Raw genomic sequence first — 17,447 nt, 5'->3', positions numbered from 1 at the left:
CAAACTTTTTTGTTGTTTCTCATGTTTCTAATGCTTATTACTATTACATGTATGGTGGAAATTCTACACAGCATATTTCAGCTCTGTTTCTATTGGCTGCTATTGCATGTTATATATATATATGTATTTATATATATGAGTATATCTATATGTGGGGCACATATAATATAGTGTTTCCGGGGTCCCGCACATGGGCGGGAATATTCTAATGCTTATCACTATTGATGAGGATCCCCTGGAAGAGAAGCAGGAGGCCATCAGCCCCAGAAGCCGCAGCGTCAACCTGACCGAAACCCGGGATAACGGCTGAAAGATGGGAATCAGAGCCTGAATATCCCGGACCCGCTGCTCGGGTGGATAAACCCGAAACTGCGCCCAGTCTAGAACCGCTCCGATGAAGAGGAGCTTCTGAGAAGGGCACAGGTGTGACTTTGGCACATTGATCGAGAACCCCAGCTGATGCAGGAGGTCTGCCGTAGTCTGGAGGTGGCTGACGACTGTCAGGGGCGAGCCCGCCTTCAACAGCCAGTCGTCGAGGTAGGGGAAGACTGAAATCCCCAACCTGCGCAGATGAGCTGCGACCACCGCCATCACCTTTGTGAGCACCCGTGGGGCGCTGGTAAGGCCGAAGGGGAGCACGGTAAACTGAAAGTGCTCGTGGCCAACCGTGAACCGCAGGTAGCGCCGGTGGGCCGGCAGGACGGGGATGTGGAAATAAGCGTCCTGCAAGTCCAACGCCACCATCCAGTCTCCTGGATCCAGGGCAGCTAAGACCTGAGCCAGTGTCAGCATCTTGAACTTCTCCTTCCGGAGGAAGCCGTTGACGTTCCGTAGGTCCAAGATAGGGCGCAGGCCCCCTTTGCCCTTCTTGGGTACCAGAAAGTAGTGGGGGTAGCAACCACACCCTACTTCTGGCCCAGGAACGCGCTCGATGGCCCCTTTGGCCAAGAGGGCCGTAACTTCCTCCTGCAGAAGTCGCAAGTGATCCCCCGATACACGGTGGTTCTGCGGTGGCATGGTTGGAGGAGTCGCCTCGAAGGGGAGGGAGTAGCCCCTTCGGACGATCTGCAGCACCCACCTGTCCGATGTGACAGTGCGCCAGTGGAGGTGGTGATGGCGAACCCTGCCCCCCACTGGCGTCACATGGGCCTGAAAGCACGGACTAGGAGGGTTTTGAGGCGGATGCTGCGGGGGAAGGTGTGGACTGACATCGCCGCTGCCCACGACCGCCCGGACGGCGGTTCCCACGGCCGCCACCGCGTTGGGTATTGCCCTGCGGCGCGTGGCTGGCGGCACGTGCGGGCGCACCCCTTCCGTGGCCACGAAAGGAGTGATAGGCAGCCGGTTGCTGGCGTTGGCCCGAGAGGCCTAAGGACTTGGCCGTAGCCCTGGAGTCCTTAAAACGCTCAAGCGCATGGTCTGCCTTGTCGCCAAAGAGGCGACGGCCATCGAACGGCATGTCCATGAGCGTGCTCTGGACATCTGCCGAGAAGTTGGCGGATCTCAGCCAGGCGTGGCGTCTGACCGCCACCGTCATTGCCATCGCTCTACCCAGCGAGTCAGTGGTATCCAGCCCACACCGGATGGAATACTTGGCTGCATCCCGGCCCTCCACAAGGGCTTGGCCGAGTTTGGCCCGTACCTCCAACGGACACTCTGGCAGCACTTCCGCGACCTTATCCCACACAGAGTGGGTGTAACGTCCCAAGAGGCAGGTGGTGTTGGAAGACCGCAGGCCCAAACTAATGGATGAGAAGATCTTCTTCCCATACTGGTCATACCTCTTGGATTCCCGATCCGGCGGGGCCGACGGGAATGCGGTTTGGGAATTGGAGGCCTGGATAACCAGGCTCTCGGGGGTTGGGTGGAAGGACAGAAAACATGGGTCGCCCGGGGCGGGGCGGTGGCGTCTGGCCACGTTCCTATCTACGGGCGAACCCGTAGCGGGCTTGGACCAAGTGCCCAGAAGAACGTCAGTCAAGGCCTCATTAAAGGGCAGCAGAGGCTCGGCCGAGCTTGACTGCGGTTTAAGGACCTCAGTGAGGAGGTTAGTCCTCACGGCTGCGACGGGGAGCTCAAGGTTTAAGGCCTTGGCAGCCCTCATCAGCACCACACTATATGTTGCCCCTCCTCCGAAGCCACGGTAGGAGGGGAGACAAACCCAGGGTCTGGAGAGGTGTCCAGGCCACTGGCCTCCCCAAGGTCTTCTGTCCAGTCCTCATGAGACCGACACTCCCTGGTCAGAGGGTCCTCAGACCCATCGCAGTCCTCTCCTTCACCCATCTCCTGAAATTCAGGGTCCTCAACCAATGGGGCCTGTTCATAAAAGTGAAATTCACCCAACGGCGTCTGGAGCGGCGCCCAACGGGGCCGCCCCGACGGCCGAACAGGAACGGAAGTAGAACCGGGGTCGGCGCCGCCCGAGGACGGCGCCGGAGGCGACACCTGAGGGTCCGACGCCAGGGAGGTCGTCAGATCCACCGGCGACGAACCAGATCCCGAAGGAGGACCAGCGGCGTCCTGCGGCGCCGGGCCCGAAGGCGCCGGCGGAACAACTGGACCTCTCGGCGCCGGGCCCAAAGGCACCGGCGGCGTCGGGATAACAGGGGCCTGCGGCGCCGGGCCCAAAGGCATCGGCGGCATCGGGGCCGAAGCACCCGACGGCGTTGGGGCCGGAGCCGCCGACCCGCTAGGGCCCCCAGACGGGTCCGCTGGGCCCGGAGGCGCCGCGGAGCCCGTCGGAGGAGAGAGTTTCCTCATGGCCATGTGGAAGCGCTCGACCTCCTCCGGCGTCGCGTCGAGCCCAGGGACCGTAGGATATGGGGCTGGACGGGGCGCCCGCGACTCCGACGGAGCCGCGTGGGCGGTGTCACCCGAACCCCCGGCCGCATCGTGCGAGCGTCGGGGGGAGTCCGAGGAGCGATGACGCCGCTTGGACTTCTTGTGCCGCTTACCTGACGACGACTTCGACCCGGAGGAGTGCGGCCTACTCTCGGAGCTGTGGAGGCTCCGGGCCCGCGACCTGTCCCTCGACCTCCCATGGGATCGGGACCTCTCGCGGCGCGGGACCGACTGCCGGAGTTCGAGTCGCCTACGGGACCGCTCCCGCCTGGCTTTCGAAGAGAGGGCCCGGCAGTCGGAGCAGGCCTTGTCGTCGTGGTCGACGCCCAAATACGACAAACACACGCGGTGAGGATCCGTGACCGACATCAGCCGGTCGCAATCGTCGCAATGCTTGAAGCCGGGCATCCCTATCGTCACCGTTTCGGAGTCGAGAGACTCGAAATAGTAATCAAAAAGGATCAAAAAGTTTAGTCAAAATTGACTAGGGTTACTGCTTTTTCCAGATCTGCGCTTGCTGGCGCGGAAAAAAGAAGAACTGACGTCAGCACGCGGAGGCGGCGTCTAAGTACTCCGACGACGTCATCATGGCGCCCACGACGCCGACGACGGACGCGGAGCCGCAGACGACGCCTACCGACGCGCAAGGGTACTGCTATGCAAAAAATTTCCGGATCTCCGGATCCAGTCTGACGCCTGGGGATATTCTAAGGTAAGGAATCTAATACTAACGTGTCTCTTTCAGATATGTTCTGTTAGTCAGGAGTCTTTTGAATGTTTTAAAACAGGATCGCCTGTATATTTTAAGTTTGGCCCCAAACAGCTTTAGTCCTCTGCCTGATAACAGATTATCAATAAAAAAAAAGACAACTTTGGTTCAGCCACTTCAACTTTGGTTGCTTGCACCAGCCCAGTCACCTTCAGCCATAGCTTGTTGAAAAGGTCATTCATACGTAGGGCATTTTTTATGTTTTGGTGGTGATTTGCAAAAAAGTCTGTCTCCCAGATAAGGAAGCAGCTTCCCCAAATCACTAGTCTGCAACTCCACCAGTCAGGCGCTGCAGGAGAGTGTCAGAGTAAGTAGGGTTTTATTTAATGTATATGTTTAATGTATATTAATGTATATGTTAGAGTGCAGTGCACTTCTAACCATAAGTTGGTACAGTGAGATTTGAGGTGAACGGGATAGCCAAACTCCTAGATGGCCAACAAGAAGTGTTGCAAGGCTGCCTGGGAGGAGAGTCAACAGAGCCTGGAGCATGGAAGAAGGGTCCAGGCAGCTACAAAGAAAGGGAATAGCAGATGGCTTCGGAAACCAGCCTCGGAAGCTCCAATGGTACTGGTAGATGAGGTGCAGGAGGAGGCGGCCGTCGACCCAACCAGGGAGGACACTGCCTCTGTAGGAAACCTGCCTGAGCTTGTCGGGTGGCATGTTGAGGGTGGACCTACCGATTGCCTAACCCCAGAGAGGCTGAGGTGGCAGGCCGCTGCCCAGGCAACTGACGGCACCTCTGGAGATCACCTTATTTAGTGGGAGAACAGCCTCCTCTACAGTGTGCCTAAAGAGCCTGTGCATGGGGCAACATGTGCTGGTGGTTCCTCAATGTTACAGGGCCTTGCTACTGGGTTTGGCTCATGAGATTCCCTGGCAGGACATCTGGGACAGGACAAGGAGCTTTGACAGGTTTGTCGCCCACTTCTATTGGCCCTAGATGTGGACAGTCTCCGATGATTTCTGTAAGACACGTCTCACTTACCAAGCCAGTGGGAAGACAGGGAAGAAGCTCAATGTTTCCCTGACTCCCATGCCTGCTGGCACCCCCGTTGAGAGGGTGGGCATCTACATTGTTGGTCTCTGCCGAGCGATCTTCCCTCATGGTCGAGTGCTTTCGGGGAGTCGGCGGATCAAACAATCTTGTTTTAGAATGTCTATGCGAGGATGTATGGTCTCTCGACGTCGAGCGGCGATGAGCAGCCGCCGACGGAGTTCCACGTCTCGACGTCGAACGGCGAGTACCGGCCGTCGACGGAGTCCTCTCTCTCGACGTCGACCGATGATGCCCAGTCGTCGACGGAAGTCTCGACGTCGAACGACGATGTCCTGTCGTCGACGAAGTAGCCTGCCTCGACGTCGAGTGACGATGCCCAGTCGTCGACGGAGGTCCTTCTCTCGACGTCGAACGGGGATGATCAGCCGTCGACGGAGATTTCTGCCTCGACGTCGAATGTCTGTGCGACGACGGTGGAGGGGTATTGGACACCCTCGACGTCGAGAGCTGACGAGACACCGACGGAGACTGCATCCTCGACGCCGATCGACTCTTCCCTGTCGACGGTGGAGGGGTCTTGGTCCTCGACGCCGAACGTCGCTTCTTCGACGACGGCGGAGGAGTCACACTTCTCGACGCCGGTCGACGTCTGGATGACGACGGCGGAGGGGTGACCTCCCTCGACGCCGGTCGTCGCCTGGTTGACGACGGCGGAGGGGTCTTGGAACTCGACGCCGACCGTCGCCCGGTTGACGGCGGTGGAGTTCCCTTCCTCGACGTCGGACGTCGCCTTGGTTGACGCCGACGGAGGGGATTTCGACGACGGAACTGGATCCTTCGACGTCGTCGACGTACCTGGTCTTCTTTTCGACGGCGAGCCCGCCGTCGACGGTAGTTTAGACGATGAATGATCCACCGGTGGTTCTTTTCTCAGCGCCGAGCCCGACGCTGAGGGTGAGGGGTGTGAAGACTTCTTTCTGGAAGATGAGTGAGTCTTCTTGGAGCCCTTCCTCACCGGAGATCTTCCTCTTGATGACCTATGAGCTAGGCCATAAATGCGAATCCTCTCCCTGTCTTTCAAAGTTCTTCCTGACAGGTGTTCGCAATGAGGACAGGTGCCTGGATCATGTTCCTCAGGCAGACACAGGATACAGACGTCGTGGTAGTCTGATTTGGCCTTCTTGTTGCCACAAGAAGGGCATTTGTCAAAGAGTGAAGGCATTTTCAGGGGAAAACGCTCACCAAAATGACTGAAAAAGACAGTATCTAACTTGACAAGATGTTAAGTGTCGAGTAAGAACCAAAAGTTGTCAAAAGTGAAGAGTTTTTCTGTCAAAAACAGAAAAATTAGTGGCGCTGTGTAACCAGGGTCCTTCTCTGAAGAAGCCGGAAAGAACAACTGACCTAACTGTCACCCCTGAGGCATGATGGGATACTGGGGGTCATGAGTGCCTTAAAGGCACGGTGTCAGTTTATTGCTATGCAGCTACAGGTTAGCTTTTCAGTCTTTTTAGACTGTGTGTTTGCAATGCAGCCTGGGAGCTTTCTATGCTTCCAGTGAGTTATAAGAATTTCTACTGCTTTCTGAGCATTAAAACAGTTTCTAAACAAACTTTTTTGTTGTTTCTCATGTTTCTAATGCTTATTACTATTACATGTATGGTGGAAATTCTACACAGCATATTTCAGCTCTGTTTCTATTGGCTGCTATTGCATGTTATATATATATATGTATTTATATATATATGAGTATATCTATATGTGGGGCACATATAATATAGTGTTTCCGGGGTCCCGCACATGGGCGGGAATATTCTAATGCTTATCACTATTGATGAGGATCCCCTGGAAGAGAAGCAGGAGGCCATCAGCCCCAGAAGCCGCAGCGTCAACCTGACCGAAACCCGGGATAACGGCTGAAAGATGGGAATCAGAGCCTGAATATCCCGGACCCGCTGCTCGGGTGGATAAACCCGAAACTGCGCCCAGTCTAGAACCGCTCCGATGAAGAGGAGCTTCTGAGAAGGGCACAGGTGTGACTTTGGCACATTGATCGAGAACCCCAGCTGATGCAGGAGGTCTGCCGTAGTCTGGGGGTGGCTGACGACTGTCAGGGGCGAGCCCGCCTTCAACAGCCAGTCGTCGAGGTAGGGGAAGACTGAAATCCCCAACCTGCGCAGATGAGCTGCGACCACCGCCATCACCTTTGTGAGCACCCGTGGGGCGCTGGTAAGGCCGAAGGGGAGCACGGTAAACTGAAAGTGCTCGTGGCCAACCGTGAACCGCAGGTAGCGCCGGTGGGCCGGCAGGACGGGGATGTGGAAATAAGCGTCCTGCAAGTCCAACGCCACCATCCAGTCTCCTGGATCCAGGGCAGCTAAGACCTGAGCCAGTGTCAGCATCTTGAACTTCTCCTTCCGGAGGAAGCCGTTGACGTTCCGTAGGTCCAAGATAGGGCGCAGGCCCCCTTTGCCCTTCTTGGGTACCAGAAAGTAGTGGGAGTAGCAACCACACCCTACTTCTGGCCCAGGAACGCGCTCGATGGCCCCTTTGGCCAAGAGGGCCGTAACTTCCTCCTGCAGAAGTCGCAAGTGATCCCCCGATACACGGTGGTTCTGCGGTGGCATGGTTGGAGGAGTCGCCTCGAAGGGGAGGGAGTAGCCCCTTCGGACGATCTGCAGCACCCACCTGTCCGATGTGACAGTGCGCCAGTGGAGGTGGTGATGGCGAACCCTGCCCCCCACTGGCGTCACATGGGCCTGAAAGCACGGACTAGGAAGGTTTTGAGGCGGATGCTGCGGGGGAAGGTGTGGACCGACATCGCCGCTGCCCACGACCGCCCGGACGGCGGTTCCCACGGCCGCCACCGCGTTGGGTATTGCCCTGCGGCGCGTGGCTGGCGGCACGTGCGGGCGCACCCCTTCCGTGGCCACGAAAGGAGTGATAGGCAGCCGGTTGCTGGCGTTGGCCCGAGAGGCCTAAGGACTTGGCCGTAGCCCTGGAGTCCTTAAAACGCTCAAGCGCATGGTCTGCCTTGTCGCCAAAGAGGCGACGGCCATCGAACGGCATGTCCATGAGCGTGCTCTGGACATCTGCCGAGAAGTTGGCGGATCTCAGCCAGGCGTGGCGTCTGACCGCCACCGTCATTGCCATCGCTCTACCCAGCGAGTCAGTGGTATCCAGCCCACACCGGATGGAATACTTGGCTGCATCCCGGCCCTCCACAAGGGCTTGGCCGAGTTTGGCCCGTACCTCCAACGGACACTCTGGCAGCACTTCCGCGACCTTATCCCACACAGAGTGGGTGTAACGTCCCAAGAGGCAGGCGGTGTTGGAAGACCGCAGGCCCAAACTAATGGATGAGAAGATCTTCTTCCCATACTGGTCATACCTCTTGGATTCCCGATCCGGCGGGGCCGACGGGAATGCGGTTTGGGAATTGGAGGCCTGGATAACCAGGCTCTCGGGGGTTGGGTGGAAGGACAGAAAACATGGGTCGCCCGGGGCGGGGCGGTGGCGTCTGGCCACGTTCCAATCTACGGGCGAACCCGTAGCGGGCTTGGACCAAGTGCCCAGAAGAACGTCAGTCAAGGCCTCATTAAAGGGCAGCAGAGGCTCGGCCGAGCTTGACTGCGGTTTAAGGACCTCAGTGAGGAGGTTAGTCCTCACGGCTGCGACGGGGAGCTCAAGGTTTAAGGCCTTGGCAGCCCTCATCAGCACCACACTATATGTTGCCCCTCCTCCGAAGCCACGGTAGGAGGGGAGACAAACCCAGGGTCTGGAGAGGTGTCCAGGCCACTGGCCTCCCCAAGGTCTTCTGTCCAGTCCTCATGAGACCGACACTCCCTGGTCAGAGGGTCCTCAGACCCCTCGCAGTCCTCTCCTTCACCCATCTCCTGAAATTCAGGGTCCTCAACCAATGGGGCCTGTTCATAAAAGTGAAATTCACCCAACGGCGTCTGGAGCAGCGCCCAACGGGGCCGCCCCGACGGCCGAACAGGAACGGAAGTAGAACCGGGGTCGGCGCCGCCCGAGGACGGCGCCGGAGGCGACACCTGAGGGTCCGACGCCAGGGAGGTCGTCAGATCCACCGGCGACGAACCAGATCCCGAAGGAGGACCAGCGGCGTCGGGCCCGAAGGCGCCGGCGGCGTCGGAACAACTGGACCTCTCGGCGCCGGGCCCGAAGGCACCGGCGGCGTCGGGATAACAGGGGCCTGCGGCGCCGGGCCCAAAGGCATCGGCGGCATCGGGGCCGAAGCACCCGACGGCGTTGGGGCCGGAGCCGCCGACCCGCTAGGGCCCCCAGACGGGTCCGCTGGGCCCGGAGGCGCCGCGGAGCCCGTCGGAGGAGAGAGTTTCCTCATGGCCATGTGGAAGCGCTCGACCTCCTCCGGCGTCGCGTCGAGCCCAGGGACCGTAGGATATGGGGCTGGACGGGGCGCCCGCGACTCCGACGGAGCCGCGTGGGCGGTGTCACCCGAACCCCCGGCCGCATCGTGCGAGCGTCGGGGGGAGTCCGAGGAGCGATGACGCCGCTTGGACTTCTTGTGCCGCTTACCTGACGACGACTTCGACCCGGAGGAGTGCGGCCTACTCTCAGAGCTGTGGAGGCTCCGGGCCCGCGACCTGTCCCTCGACCTCCCATGGGATCGGGACCTCTCGCGGCGCGGGACCGACTGCCGGAGTTCGAGTCGCCTACGGGACCGCTCCCGCCTGGCTTTCGAAGAGAGGGCCCGGCAGTCGGAGCAGGCCTTGTCGTCGTGGTCGACGCCCAAATACGACAAACACACGCGGTGAGGATCCGTGACCGACATCAGCCGGTCGCAATCGTCGCAATGCTTGAAGCCGGGCATCCCTATCGTCACCGTTTCGGAGTCGAGAGACTCGAAATAGTAATCAAAAAGGATCAAAAAGTTTAGTCAAAATTGACTAGGGTTACTGCTTTTTCCAGATCTGCGCTTGCTGGCGTGGAAAAAAGAAGAACTGACGTCAGCACGCGGAGGCAGCGTCTAAGTACTCCGACGACGTCATCATGGAGCCCACGACGCCGACGACGGACGCGGAGCCGCAGACGACGCCTACCGACGCGCAAGGGTACTGCTATGCAAAAAATTTCCGGATCCAGTCTGACGCCTGGGGATATTCTAAGGTAAGGAATCTAATACTAACGTGTCTCTTTCAGATATGTTCTGTTAGTCAGGAGTCTTTTGAATGTTTTAAAACAGGATCGCCTGTATATTTTAAGTTTGGCCCCAAACAGCTTTAGTCCTCTGCCTGATAACAGATTATCAATAAAAAAAAAGACAACTTTGGTTCAGCCACTTCAACTTTGGTTGCTTGCACCAGCCCAGTCACCTTCAGCCATAGCTTGTTGAAAAGGTCATTCATACGTAGGGCATTTTTTATGTTTTGGTGGTGATTGGCAAAAAAGTCTGTCTCCCAGATAAGGAAGCAGCTTCCCCAAATCACTAGTCTGCAACTCCACCAGTCAGGCGCTGCAGGAGAGTGTCAGAGTAAGTAGGGTTTTTATTTAATGTATATGTTTAATGTATATTAATGTATATGTTAGAGTGCAGTGCACTTCTAACCATAAGTTGGTACAGTGAGATTTGAGGTGAACGGGATAGCCAAACTCCTAGATGGCCAACAAGAAGTGTTGCAAGGCTGCCTGGGAGGAGAGTCAACAGAGCCTGGAGCATGGAAGAAGGGTCCAGGCAGCTACAAAGAAAGGGAATAGCAGATGGCTTCGGAAACCAGCCTCGGAAGCTCCAATGGTACTGGTAGATGAGGTGCAGGAGGAGGCGGCCGTCGACCCAACCAGGGAGGACACTGCCTCTGTAGGAAACCTGCCTGAGCTTGTCGGGTGGCATGTTGAGGGTGGACCTACCGATTGCCTAACCCCAGAGAGGCTGAGGTGGCAGGCCGCTGCCCAGGCAACTGACGGCACCTCTGGAGATCACCTTATTTAGTGGGAGAACAGCCTCCTCTACAGTGTGCCTAAAGAGCCTGTGCATGGGGCAACATGTGCTGGTGGTTCCCCAATGTTACAGGGCCTTGCTACTGGGTTTGGCTCATGAGATTCCCTGGCAGGACATCTGGGACAGGACAAGGAGCTTTGACAGGTTTGTCGCCCACTTCTATTGGCCCTAGATGTGGACAGTCTCCGATGATTTCTGTAAGACACGTCTCACTTACCAAGCCAGTGGGAAGACAGGGAAGAAGCTCAATGTTTCCCTGACTCCCATGCCTGCTGGCACCCCCGTTGAGAGGGTGGGCATCTACATTGTTGGTCTCTGGACCCCAAAATTGCCTTGTGCAACAGGTTTACCCAGGATTTGGTGGACCATGCCACATGCTAACCAAAGATCATCCCTCTGAAAATCATAACTACACCTGCAGTGGCTAGGGTCCTGATGGGTTTCCCAATGCAAGTGGTGTCAGACAGTGGCATCAACTTCATGCCCATGTACATGAAGTCCATGTGGAAGGAATGTGGAGTAACCTAGAAGTTCTTCATAACTTATAACCCCTAGACTAATGGGATTGTTGAGAGATTCAACAAGACCCTTAAGGACATGAGAATGGCCTACCGGAGCCCATGTGGTGGAAGCAGGACGTCCTCTTGCCCAGCCTACTCTTTGCATACACAGAATAGTGTAGAAAGGAGTAGGTTTGAGCTTTCTTGAACTCCTCTATGGTCACCCAGGAATGGCGCCAGTTTAGTGAAGGGGGGAGGGAGTGGGAGCAAGCTCCAAAGAAGCCCTCTCAGGATGTGGTTAGCTACATGCTAACCTGCCGCAACCAAATTTAGACGTTCTGGAAGAAGGCTTTTGATAACTTGGAAGCTAGCCAGAAGTTGACAAAGCAATGGTATGACCAGAAGGTCACTCTGGTTGAGTTTTAAACAGACCAGAAGGTGAGAGTGATGGCGCCAGTTGAGCACAGGGCCCTCCAAGACCATTGGACAGCGCCCTACGAGGTGTTTGAGAGGAAGGAGTAGGCTTCATACCTGGTGGATCTCAAGACACCCAGACACCCCCTATGGGTCCTCCACCTCAATCGCTTGTAGCCCCACCATGGGGTATCTCGAGTGGGCTGCTGTTGCTGAAATTGTAGCCGTGGTCTGAAACCAAATATCAGCTACTTGAAGCAGGTTGGTCCCATTGGGGCCCTAGAGCATTGGAGAAGAGGACTGGACCTGCTGTCTGTGACTCGAGAGGAGCCCTGAAGAAGTGCATCTCCTTTCTCTTCTATCAAGGACAAAGAGTTGCACTCTTTAGCGGACCACTTTTATGGCTTCAGAGACTCGATAGAATTCAAGAGGCATTTTCTTGAAAGTACCCAGCTAAGCAGTGGCAGCTTACTAAAATTACAATTACAATATATTTGATAAAAATTCTGACATAGTCATTAGATTTCATTGTTATTAAATATAAAATAGGTGCTTGAAATGTGTCTGTAGCTGGTACAGGGCAAAAGTCACCATGTTTTAGGTGACAGATGATGGAGAAGAGGAGGAGAGGAAACCTCTCACTGATCTTGTGTCATCCAAGGAGAGAGATGGGTCAGTGGATGGTGTTAACCTCTCCCCTACTCTGACCCCAGAGCAGCAGAGGGACTGACGCCAGCTATTGGGACAGTTTCGATCTCTGTTCTCCCTCAGCCATGGGCTTACAAACTTGTGTACCCACGATATTGACACTGGTGACAGTTCCTCTGTCAAAAACAAATCTACAGAGGGTCAGACAATGTGAGGGACATCACCAAGGAGGAGGTCTCCATGATGCTGAAGTTGGGCCCACTCCAGTAGTCCCTGGTCCAGCCCAGTGATGCTGGTTCCAAAGGCTGCCCCACTTGGCACCACACCAGAACTCCAGTTCTGTCTGGAATACAGGGGGCTTAATTTAGTCACCCATCCCTTTAGATGATGCGCTCATATATCGGTTGGGAACTGCCATGCTCCCGAGTACTTTTGTACTGACTTGAGGCTACTGGCAGATTGCATGAACTGCGGTGGCTAAATTGAGTATAGCGTTTTCCACACCAGCGGCCACTTCGAATTTAAGGTAATGCCCTTTGACCGGAAAATGCCCTTACCACCTTCTAGAGGCTGGTGAACCAGGATCTGGCTTTAAATGGAGGTCTTCAGAGCTCCTTACCTGGATGCCACAGCTGTCTTGAGTAGCAGTTGGTAAGACACCCGTTTCAGCTCCAGGAAGTGCTTCAGGTTCTGCAACATGCAGGCCTGAATATCAAGGTCAGTAAGTTTCAGATAAGGCAGGGGGCTATAGTGTACTTGGATTTCCCGAAGGGTGGGGGTAAGGAGCAGTCCCTCCAGGCCATGATAGAAACCCTCGTGGCCTGGAAGCCCTCCAAAAGGCAGACAAAAGGGAAGGCATTCCTGGGCCTCACTGGTTACTACACGAGGTTTGTCAAGGGCTATGGTACCACTGCTGCCCCCTTGATTGCGTTGACTTCGAAGAAGGAGCCAAGAAAGGTGATCTGGACAGAGAAATGCTAGAAAGCCTTTGACTTCCTCAAACATGCCAAGTGTACTTCCCCTGTAATCAAGGCCCCTGAATTTCCAGGAGAATGTATTGTGCAAACTGATGACTCACAGTATGCATTGGGGCAGTATTGTCACAGTTAAATGAGGCAGCCGTAGACTAACCTGTAGCCCTCATCAGTAGGAGGTTACTTCCCCAGGAACAAAGATGGATTGTCATTGAGAGAGAAACTTTTGCTGTGATCTGGGTGCTGAAGAAACTGTGACCATACCTGTTTGGCACTCACTTCCGGGTTCAGACAGACCATTAGGCCCCTCAGATTGTTGATGCAGATGATGAAATTGTTGAGGCGATCCATCTTCCTACAGGGAACAGAAGTTACGATGGAACACCGTCCGGGGCGATACCACGTAAATGCGATGGTATCTTTAGGTATTTCTACCTTACAGATGAGAACTCCTAGGCGGGTGCGTAGTTCTCTTCGGTTTCGATACCAAGGTGGATGATGGACGGAGCATTTGAGCAAATCAAACACTCACCCTCAGTCAACTGATCCTAGTTTAATCCATCATCATTCTTTAGCTCACTCCACCACCCCAGTTCAGACATGGGCATGTGCAAATCAGTCTCACCCAGTGCCTCATAGGAACAGTCCAGCCAGAACTGCCAAGCCATGTCTTCCCTGGACCGGAAAAAAGTATCCTGGGACCGGTTTCTGGCTAATCAGCCGTCATCAGCCAGGCTAGCTTGAATGCAGTGGCAAAGTGAGCAAGGGACTGTCTGTGCATACCCTGCCAACTTTGCGCAAACAAACCCTGTTCCCATGAGGCACAGGGTTAGACTGATTTGCACATGGCCATGTCTGAACTGGGGTGGTGGAGTGAGCTAAAGAATGATGATCGATTAAACCCAGATCAGTTGATTGGGGGTGAGTGTTTGTTTTGCTCAAACGCTCAGTCCATCATCCCCTTTGGTATCGCATTGTTCGCTTCGCTTTCAGCTGGGAAATATGTTCAACACTTACATATTATGCACCCACCCTTCTGAGCAGCAACACTTAGAGGTCAGTTATTTAATATTTAAAATCAGGTTTTACAACAGGTCAAAACAGTGATTTTGACATGGGTTCATAAGGTGTTTGGTAACCCGCAGGTGATAGCGTGCAGGGCCTGCAGGTAGCACCACACCGACACACAGCAAAAGAATTTGCACAGCATGGGTCTTGGCACCCACAGGATTGGCTGCAGCAGCAAACCCCAGCTGTGCATGGGCAAAAATATTTTAAGATAAATATGTAAAGTGAGAGGCGGACGTCCACTAGGGGTTAGCAGCCCATGGGGGGAGTTGTTTGCTGGGCCTGGCCAGAGGCCAGGCCCTGCAGCCAACCCACAACTGCACACGACCAAAAGCTGTGTACATTAGGGAAGCCGGGAGAATATGATTTATTTTTTAAAAACCACAGAATTGTATTTTGGTCCTGTTGTGGGTGACCCAGAAAACAAGCGAGTGATCATCTGGCACCTTATATTTCTAGTCCAGTTTAGGAACCATTGCTGCAACTGTAGGTGGGGTCTGCATCAGCTTTCTTGTCTCTTTGCAGTTCGTCACAGTCATTTTCTCTGACTGCCAAAGGAAGCTCAAATCGCTTTACAGCTCTTTCAACCAGGGTATGAGAGTTACTAATGTTGTCCAGTGTTGAGTCAATCGGCAGAGGTGTTGTTGCATCTACCACCAGCAGAAAGTCATCCTACTCATTTCCTCTCAGTATATTTGAGCTAGGCAATTCTCCTAACTCGTGCCCCAACAAAACTTTAACTCGTTCACTCGCCATACATTGCTAATTACTTCCCGTATTACATCACTCATGACATGTCCAATGATATCATTATGACAAAACTGTGCATGACAGGATGCAAGTTATAGTTACTTTAGGATACGAGTTAGTTATTTGTATATTGTATAATTCAGTAGTTTTGTTTCTTTAAAACAGTACATCTTAACTGACATTATCGACTAACTGTAACGTCCCTTTAACCTTTGTATCTTATATATCTCTACACATCTATATCTACATATTTGTATATTTTCGTTTTCTTCCATTGAAACGTATGTCAAATGTCCGTAAAATCTGCTATGATAGTTGCTGTAACAAGGCTTCCTTAAATACACCCCTTAAGTTTCCATGGATCCGTACAAGGACGCATTAATTCTCATACACACAAAGCTTGTTACATTCTCTACTAACTTGGAACTAACCACATCTTCTCATGCTCACCTGAACTCCTTATTTCAGGTTTTGTTGTCTCCTGAACACATGATTCCTCCTCTGGTTTTGTGCTCAGTGAAAACACTGCTGTTATACGTGGAACCCCTGAAAAGAGGAGACACACCATATATAATTGCAAGATAGAATTACTGAATAAACACAATGAGTTGAGTAATCTGTGAAGTATAACCAAAAAGCAACTATCTGAAAGGAGGCCTTAAAAGATGAGCTGTGGAACAGACACACAGGTGAGTGACGCCACGGTGTATACAATACAAAAAAATCACAAACTCTCTAAGCTCAACTGCACAAACTGCATCTACATCGCTGGCGGCCATTGTGGAAACACCATCAATTTCTTAGAATCTTACAAAAATCTGCAAAGGCAATTAATACATACTAGTAAACTAAACATAATTTTTGGTAAATGAAGGAAAATTACTTTACTCTTTGGTAATCTATGAAATCCTTTTTAGGTCTCGTCCTCGAGACCTATTGCTGCCGAGATGTCTCTCAAGGGAGACAAACCGGGGCACGAGCGTCGATTTCCCATCGTGGGCGCGCACACCCCGCACCCTGAGCCGTGCACATCTCAGTCAGAGTCAGCCAATTCTCTCTCAGTCGCGCACACACACACACACACACACACGCAGGCACACACACACTGCATACACACACGCTCACACACACCCCCAACCTACTCACGGGCTCACGCGCACACACACACACAGTCACACACGCGCATCCACACACTCGAAGTGCCCATCTCCTGTCTCGCTAGCCTGATGCACCAAAAAACAGTCCCCCCTACTCACCGGGCTGACTCAGGACTCCCCCGCTGCTCTCCAGGCCGGTCTTTCCTCCTCAGGTGTGTAGGGTCAGCGGCTCAGGCGGGGCTCTCCATGACCACAGGAGCCCCACTAGCTCACACACCGCAAATCTTCCGGCTGACTTCCCGATGACGAGTTTCATTCCTATACGTCAGATGTGCACGCTCACGGCACGTGGAAACGGGCACAGCGTGACTTTGAGTGTGCGCCCGTAATGTATTTGTAACCGATCTGCCCAGCAGCCGGCAGCCCGCGGCGCCGCACGGCTTAATTCAGACACACTAATTTGTCACCCACCGTCGACAGCCACACTGACACGACATGGCGCCGTGCATCTAAGGCATCTTGGTGATAATTATCAGGGTCGCAATGTTGTGCGGGCTGGCGGGGGACGATTCAGTCACTCAGTCGGGAGAAGACTGCAGAGGGCATCATGCAGTGTGCTGCAGCTCTGCGGTCTCGGGTCTCTGTGCGGCTCATGCTCAGATTTGAGGTGGTTTCGGGCTGTATGAAAGTTTACGGGCGGTGCCACAAATTCAATGGTGGCACCTCTCGCAGCACTCCTGCAGGCAGTTCGCACCGGCCCGGGCTCATTGCACCATCAGGATTCAAGCAAGCCGGGCCGAAGACGCCTGAAATGGCAGAAACCGGTCCCCGGAAGCTTGTTTCCTTCCCAGTGTAAGAATTGGCTTTTGTAGTCTGGTCTGCCCTGTTCCCATGATGCACTGGGCCAGGGACAGACTAATTTGCATACAGCCAGGTTCTGAAACTGGGATGGTCCAATGAGCTAAAAAACGGTGTTGGATCTAGCCCTGATCTCTTGACTGGGTGAGAGTACTCTGCTTAATTCAGAGACTCTGTCCATCACCACCCCTTGTTGTAAATTATTTTGTCCACCCTAAGCGTGGAAGGGTATACTCAGATGTGAGTCCCTTGCTCATTGCACCATCAGGATTCAAGCAAGCCGGGCCGAAGACGCCTGAAATGGCAGAAACCGGTCCCCGGAAGCTTGTTTCCTTCCCAGTCTAAGAATTGGCTTTTGTAGTCTGGTCTGTCCTGTTCCCATGATGCACTGGGCCAGGGACAGACTAATTTGCATACAGCCAGGTTCTGAAACTGGGATGGTGCAATGAGCTAAAAAACGGTGTTGGATCTAGCCCTGATCTCTTGACTGGGTGAGAGTACTCTGCTTAATTCAGAGACTCTGTCCATCACCACCCCTTGTTGTAAAT

At 54.1% G+C, this 17,447-nt stretch overlaps 1 protein-coding gene across 2 annotated transcripts in view; it reads right to left on the bottom strand.

The window, feature by feature from the left end:
- The window catches only part of LOC144756218 (uncharacterized), a 161,403-nt gene that overhangs the window by 22,047 nt on the left and 121,909 nt on the right, over positions 1-17,447 (bottom strand). For both annotated transcript variants that reach the window (XM_078645834.1, XM_078645833.1), the window contains one exon: positions 15,395-15,490. In XM_078645834.1, the coding sequence (XP_078501960.1) occupies positions 15,395-15,490 (96 nt within the window). The remainder of the gene's footprint in view (positions 1-15,394; positions 15,491-17,447) is intronic.

Source organism: Lissotriton helveticus, chromosome 5_1 (genome assembly GCF_964261635.1).
Source record: "Lissotriton helveticus chromosome 5_1, aLisHel1.1, whole genome shotgun sequence".
In the NCBI taxonomy this organism is placed as follows: Eukaryota; Metazoa; Chordata; class Amphibia; order Caudata; family Salamandridae; genus Lissotriton; species Lissotriton helveticus.
This window is presented reverse-complemented; position numbering and strand designations above follow the sequence as displayed.